This window comes from Austrofundulus limnaeus, unplaced genomic scaffold, assembly GCF_001266775.1.
Source record: "Austrofundulus limnaeus strain Quisiro unplaced genomic scaffold, Austrofundulus_limnaeus-1.0 Scaffold9, whole genome shotgun sequence".
Taxonomy (NCBI): domain Eukaryota; kingdom Metazoa; phylum Chordata; class Actinopteri; order Cyprinodontiformes; family Rivulidae; genus Austrofundulus; species Austrofundulus limnaeus.
In genome coordinates, this window is record NW_013952411.1 from 347,004 (window position 1) to 354,693 (window position 7,690).

The 7,690-nt window shown below is 37.3% G+C and overlaps 1 protein-coding gene across 1 annotated transcript in view; it reads right to left on the minus strand.

Moving 5' to 3' along the window:
- Positions 1-2,011: 2,011 nt before the first annotated feature.
- itga6a (integrin, alpha 6a) overlaps positions 2,012-7,690 on the minus strand; it is a gene marked incomplete in the record, with an annotated part of 21,567 nt that continues 15,888 nt past the window's right edge. Inside the window, 10 exon segments of the mRNA XM_014001227.1 lie at positions 2,012-2,932; positions 5,302-5,427; positions 5,521-5,613; positions 5,717-5,824; positions 5,911-6,006; positions 6,091-6,267; positions 6,345-6,447; positions 6,538-6,615; positions 7,371-7,450; positions 7,532-7,615. Coding sequence (XP_013856681.1) covers positions 2,768-2,932; positions 5,302-5,427; positions 5,521-5,613; positions 5,717-5,824; positions 5,911-6,006; positions 6,091-6,267; positions 6,345-6,447; positions 6,538-6,615; positions 7,371-7,450; positions 7,532-7,615 — 1,110 coding nt within the window.

Below are 7,690 nucleotides of genomic sequence, written 5' to 3' on the forward strand. Positions count from 1 at the left end.
GTTTACTTTTACATTTTAAATTGTACTCATGATTTATACAAACAGAGAAACTCAGCAGAAATGAGTTTTTTTTATTTTATTTATTTTTATTTTTTGTCAATTTAACAAAAAATCACCTTTGTAAAACACAGTAAGTTGTTTTCCAACATCTTCCCTTTGGTATTCTAATGGAGAACAGTTTCCCCATGATGAATTTACAATTCAGTGGACTCTATACACCACAGGATCACTGAACACGTGATGAATTTATTACTAATGTGTTTGACCTGATGTCGTACCGACAAGTACAATATCAAATCAAAAAGAAAGAAATAAATAAACTAGAAAGTACTGAAAAAAGACTCATAAACCCCACAAAAATCCAATATTCATTTAAATATACACAACAGTGATCATTTGTACCTTTTTTTAATATACAATTCTGTTTTTAAAATGAAAGTACTGATTCTAAAACAGCAGTAAACCTTTTGTGGGTTTTTCCACTATAAAAATATACAAAATGTGGAAATATATTTAAATATATACAACACTTATACAAAAATATTTCATCATCTGTACAGTGGCTGTGTCCCAGGTCAGAAGCTGCATGCTTCTGAGGACCCACCCTTCCAGAATCACAAAGACTGGGTCCTTTGCAGACCATGAAATCTGAGGCGAGCTATGCTGAAGAGACAAGGACCACCAATATACATCTTGAATATATCTAGTAACATGCACTGACAGAAGTATCACTGAAACCTGAAAAAAAGATCAGATTGTTCTACAGCCAAGCTGCAGAGGGCCTCCCGTCCCTCCTTCGGTAAGTTAAAGTTAAATTTAAGACCTTTTAAAGACCCTTTAAGACCATTACGGATGACTTTAAGATCAAACCAATGCATTAACAGAAACATTCAAATGGTCCCAGAAGTTTTAACATAGAAAGAATATTTAATTTTAATACAAGAACACTATTTAATGAAACGGTCATATGAGACCTATCGACTGCTGTGGACCGCTTCCAACTGAATGCAAAAATCACTGATATCAAGTCAAGTCTCATTGAAAACACACTTCCCTATGTTTAAACCACAAGCAGTGGACATGACTGACCTTCTTCATTTTTTGGGTGGGTGAACAAGCCGCTGTATTGGGGTATATATATATATGGGGGGGGGGTAATGGCAAAGAGGTCAAAAACATGGAAGTAAACTGTGCAGTTTTTTGCCTGCAGTTATCAGGATTTGTAGTTTAATGTGTACAAAGAGCGATAACAAACTTAGCACTTCATGAAGACAAATCGCATAAACCTCTGATTACGGCGCTTTTTTACTCTGTTTATGCAGCATATGCTTCTCGAGAATGATCAAAAGTAAATAAATTAAAACAGGACAAAAGTAAATTTTAAGACCTTGGATGAAAATCTGGGCGTTTTAAGACTTTTTAGGCYTAAAATTTAGATTTTCAAATTTCAGACTTTTTAGATTTTTTTAAGATCCTGCATGAACCCTGCTCCTCGGCCAGCAGGTGAACACTCCTGGAGCAGGAAAAGACCATGACAATTTAGGGTTTCTACATGGTTTTCACTGTAGTGCAAACTTTAAAAAAAAAACAATGCTTACATTGTATTTTTCTTAGATTATCGTCTTTTTATTGGCCTACAAGGGGGCTTACCTTGCCTTGCAGATCCATTTTCTCCAGGATTATCTGTTTCAAAGACAAAAAGGAAAATAAGCAAACATTATTAAAAACAAATACAACAATGCCCAAACAGTTGAATTTATAACTGCTGTGAACAGTCGATGACTTATAGAGCTAAATTGGGGTCATAAGTTTTGTTCAAAACAAAATGTTTCTGAAACTGAAAAATAATTATTGTAACCGAAAAATTATTTTGAAGCTGAAAAAATTTGTGGAAACTGAAAAGACAAGATGTTTGAAACTTTTCTAGTTTCAAATATATTTTTTTCAGTTCCAAGTATTTTTTACAGTGTCAAAACTTTTTTTTTTCAATTTCAAAATTATTTTTCAGGTTCAAATCTCTTTTTTTCAGTTTCAAAAACTTTATTTTGAACAAAAATTATGACCCCAATTTAGCTCCATAATTATTTTCTAGTTTGACTAAATAAACTTTCTACTTTGCTCATTTATAAACACATTTAATGGAACACTTAACCACATTAAAGCACTCTATAGGAAAGCAGCCACATTAGCAAAAAATAGCAATACAAAAAATTACAAATAATTATTTATATTAATGCAAATTAGTACACTGATAGAAAAGTTGATTTCTTGTAAAAACAAAAAACTTTAACCTACTGGTATAAACTTGAAAGAAATCTAGTAAGGTTAATGTGCAAATAAAATAGTGTCTGCATTAAAATCAAGTTCCTAATGTTACTTTGAGAATTAGTTTCATAGATGTTAGACATGAGCACACATTTGTTTATACATTTATAATATAAATCATATTTTTGAAAATTACCCTTATACTTACTTTAAAAAGTGAAATCAAAGCTGATTCTGTACTGATTTCACTGCTGATTGTTGCACGTCACCATCCTTCAGCCACACTTGGCCTTGGAGACAAAACCAACTTTAAAATATGTCCTTCAACATATGCAGCCTCTGAATTGGGACACGGCCACATTCTTAAACAGGATTCATTCCTTCAAAGAATTATTTACATTTAAAAACACACTCATTTGCACAAAAAATTAAATTAACAATGATAAAAATTCAATCCGTTTTTGGCACAGGTTAAGCAGATTCTCATTCAAGAAATGAACAATCAGGAGTGACTGTCATTGTTAGTCCATGTCGTCATCCACTGCTTCTTCTCAAAACCATCAAGTTTGACTTTGCCATCGCGATGCAGAAGAGTTTCCTTTTTTATTTTCACAGCATGGTAGCGAGGGATGCTGACGGTCTGTTGGGGGCGTTTGAAGAAGCCACACTGGATCGGGAAAGAGATTGAAACACTTATTTTAAAATGAGGAGCATTGATTTGGAAACAACCAAAAGAGAGGTGCAAGAGGTTAGCATGCTTTGCAGGAGATGACATAAGCAGCTGCAGAAAACAGTATTAAAAAAAATTTTAAACTTTGTAAAAGTTGCGTCAATATCCTGGCAAAATTCAGAGACACACATTGCACAAAGACCTCACACTTAATTTCTTATTTGTTTTACACAGTTGGTGAAATATTTCTTTTATGCTGATGTTATGGAAAAATGTTTTCACAAATTAAAATTCTCCAAATAACTTGTGCTGTCAGCTCTGTACAATATGTGTCTGATTGGGTTTTTTTTTTTTTCCTTTTCTGCGTTAAGTCAGCAAGTTTGGCTGGAAAAATGAGCTCATTAGCAGCTGAAGTAATAATCATGCTTCACGCCGACTTTACCCCAATCAGAGAGAATAAATCAGGCCTCATCAGAGAGTTCGTCAGAGGGCTGAACGTGGACCTCTGCCTTGTGATATGCTGCATTGTATTGGTCTTTAGTTGCTCTCTTGAAGAAACCGCACTGAAGAAGAGCAGGGGGAATATTTTATTTCCAGTTCTTTTATCCTAAAATCACAACTCTGGTAATTTTATTTCACATCCAAAGTGTAACCTTTCCCAATCTGTTGTGATCTCCTATATAGGGTTTGTAACAAATTATGATTAAATAAATCATTAATTAAAAAGGTAAACTGGTGGGAACTTCATGTAAAACATTACATTAGAAGACAGATTTTGACTTCTGAACATCTGAAATATAAGATTTACACTCCACAGAATCACGTGGTGGGGTTTGCGTACTCCCATGATCCCAGCAACTATATCTGGTAGGGTGTCCCATGGCAGACAGAGCTCAGGGGAGGGGTCAGACTAAGAGTGACTCAAAACATTTGATGAAATGGATCCTCAACCACATCAGGAAACCTTGCCTGGACAGGAGAAACCAGCCTGAGGGAGGAGCTTGCCATTGAGCCCCAAGTGACTCAGAGAAGGAACACCCGCTTCGGATGTTATCATCCATTAAATGAACGTTATTAGCCATTATCAGTCCCATAGACTGGCTTCAGAGTGTCAGCTGGTTAATATGAGGCATAAAGCCACTAAGGTTTTTTATGCAGCCTGGTTAATATGAGGCATAAAGCCACTAAGGTTTTTTATGCAGCCTGGTTATTATGAGGCATAAAGCCACTAAGGTTAATTTTAGAGAAAATGACACAATAAAGTAGACCAGACTCCAGTGGTAGCACATTGTTGCATTCCAACGTATATGGCACTGGTAACCTACTAGGGGGCACTGTCGGGACAGTCTGAAGCCATTCTATGAGACTGATAACCGCTAATAACATCCATTTAATGGACTGACAACATCCAAAACGGCTGGAAGGAAAGTGTTCCCTGTCCCAGGCTGTACTTGGTTTAGGTGGTGAACCGCTGACCCGGATTGAGGTATYGTTGAGCAGTGGAAGGAACACTTTGATAATATGCTCAATCCATTCTCCATGTCAACTTTTGAGGAGGTAGAGTCTGAAGACCTGGGAGAAGACAAGCCCATTACCATGGCAGGGGTCACAGAGGTAGTCAAAAAGCTCCTCGGTGGCAGGGCGCCAGGGGTGGACAAGATTTGCTCAGAGATGCTGAAGGCTCTGGATGTTGTGGGGCTGTCATGGTTGACACGTCTCTTCAACATCGCATGGAGGACTGGGACAACTCCTGTGGAGTTGCAGACCGAGGTTGTGGTTCTCATTTTTAAAGAGGGGGACCAGAGAGTCTGTGGGACTCGTGAGATCCCACTTCATGCCCTCCCAGAGGACCAGTGGGGCTTCCATCCTGATCGTGGAACAGTGGACCAGAACCTTACCCTTGCAGAGTTGGTAAGGGGGTCGTGGGAGTTTGCCTCTCCTATCTACATGTGTTTTGTAGACTTGGAGAAGACTTATGACCCTGTTCTTTGAGGCATTCTGAGGGGGGTGCTGCAGAAGTACGGATGTCTGGGTTGCTACTAAGAGCAATCCAGTCCCTGTAGAACCAAAGCATGTAGAGGAGGGTGTCTGATTTGGGAACCACAGGGTCTCATCTCTGCTGTATGCAGATGATGTTGTTCTGTTGGCATCTATGGGCTAAGACCTTCAGCATGCACTGGTGCGGTTTGAAGCAGCTTTACCTAAAACCAGAAACTTTAAAACTAAAAAAAAAAGTTGACTCAATGTCTTTTAGTTCAAACTTATGGACACTGTCCCATCGTAAGCTCACAGACGTTTGTGCTCTTTTTCTTTGTTCAATTCACCTTGCATGTAATTTAAAGTTGTACTACTTTTTCTTCCCCTACCTTCCACAGTAAAAACACCATGAAAGCCAAAATACAGAGTCCCGCGAGGACAGCCAAAAGTATGATCCACCAGGGTAATCCACCAAACTGAGCTACTGAGCTGTCAGGAGACACAGACACCATCACCTGAAACACAACATCAAAAACCAGATGAAAGTGTGATTATATTAGAACTGTCAGGATTTAATACTTTGATGATAAAGGTGATGAGCTACGAACAGTTGTGTCAGGATTTTCCAGGATCAGGTTCTTATTGTCAAGCACCAGTGAAGCCTTCACAGCTAAAAGCACAGATGAAAAAGAAGCAAATTCCTGTAAAAAAAAAAAGATAAAAGAAAAGAAAGAATTTAACCAGGAATTCAAACATCATAATTCAATGTACAGAAACAATAAAACCACTTTTTGTTGTTTTTACCTCTATAAAGGTGGAGTTCCACAGACGAGATCTCAGTTCAACTGTTGTACCATCAATTCCCTGCAGGGGGCACTTCAGCACCACACATCTGTTTTCTTTCTCACAGGACTACAACAGGAAGTAAAGGAACTATTAACACATCACATCTGCATGTTTATAGCAGGAAAATAACTGGATAAAACACCAAAACGTACCAAAACATTATTCTTTCCTGTAAGAAAAGATATTTTGCCACCAGCATTTCTTTCTTTTGTGACAATTCCTCGTTTTGTCCGCGACACAGAGGACTCCTGAAAAGACATTTCATTCATTTAACAGAACAAAGCAGCAAAACGTTGCTAAGGTGAGTTTAGGCGAAACAGCATGTTACCAACCCTAATGCGTTTCAGAGGGTTGATCTCGGATTCTGGGGAGCAGACAACACCTTCAGGTCCATGAGATGTGACCTTCACCAGGTACAGGAGCCATTTGCCATCTTTGTTGGATTTAGGCCAATGGATGTGAAGGGAGGCTCTGACAGAAGGCCCCAAAGACTTCCACAAGTTGATGATCTGAAGGAGAAATTCATAAACTACAGCCACAATACAAGAAGTAGTACTTTTAAATTAAGCAATGTGAGTTAACTCACAGTGAAGGTAAAGCTGATTAAACTTCCGATCTCCTCTTCATTGTTTATCGCACTTTCTCCTGTCACAATACCCCCGAAGGAAACCTGACTTGGTTTGGCTTCACTGATGGAAAAACAAACAAAAAAAAAAAAAAAGATCGCCTTGTTTGGTGCTAAATATGTAACACCAACAGATCTTCTGCATCGTACTTACCCACTTACTGACAACGGTAATTTAACTATGACTTTACTCTTAACTTGCACAGGAGCAAGTTCAGCTTGTTCACTGGTCCTGAGAGAGAATCRTACAAAAAAGAATAACGATGTATTGAATTTTCAGAACGTTTGAAATTATAGAGTGAAGTGACCCCTTCTAAATAACAAAAAATGCATTCTAATGTTGCCTTATCAAAGTGTTTTAAGTATCTGTAGACACAAAACTATATTCTATAGGAAGAGGGTAAGAAAAAAACCATTTTCAAAAATAAAGCTCTAAATTTATAAATGGTATTTCCTGCATAGAAACAGAAAAGTGGTTTTAATGTGTCCTCTTATAGACACTGAAAAGTACTATGTGTATAAAACGTAAAAATACTTGTATAATATAGAAATACTATTAAAAGTAAAAGTAAGGGAGTTTTCCTCACTGCTGAGTTGTGGTGAGTAGCTGTCTTGAATTCTGAACTTTCCAACAGTGAAATCCCACGCATAATCAACATGCATTATGGGAGATGTAGTTTATGTTGGCTGATTATTACAGCTGATTGTAGCAGCAGCTAAATTGCTCAGGTACAGCCGACAGCTCAGGGGCAGGACAATTACTATCATTCACCTTTTAATTTTTTTTTTTTTTGCATTGAATAATAAATTTCCAGTTTACCATTGATATAAAATCCATTTTGATATTGAATTAGTTTTGGGGCCTCATTGGTGGGCCAGACAGAAGTCATCTTCAGTTTGACACATATCCATAGAGATATTTTATTTTATTTTTCAGAAGAAATTACCCTGAATCACAACTTTAGGTTCAGACTTGGCTTTACTTACGTTTGAAGCTGCAGATAAATCTCTATCTCAGTGGTGTCGAGAGAGATGCCAAAAGTGCTCAGGATAATATAAAATGTAACCTTGAGTTAAAAAACAGAACAAACATTTGTTATATTTAAGTAGGAAGAGGTTTCAGGTCAAACTGAAATGACTCTTTGTACCGTTGAGTCTCTTTGAAATGGATTTCCCAGCTCGCACTCTGCTTGAGATCCATTCTGGTTGGTGCCACAGATCAGCTTGTTTTCCTAAAAATAACACATCAAATACATCAGAACTCATGGATGCAAGCTATCCAGTTTTTTTTTTTTTTTTTTTTTTTT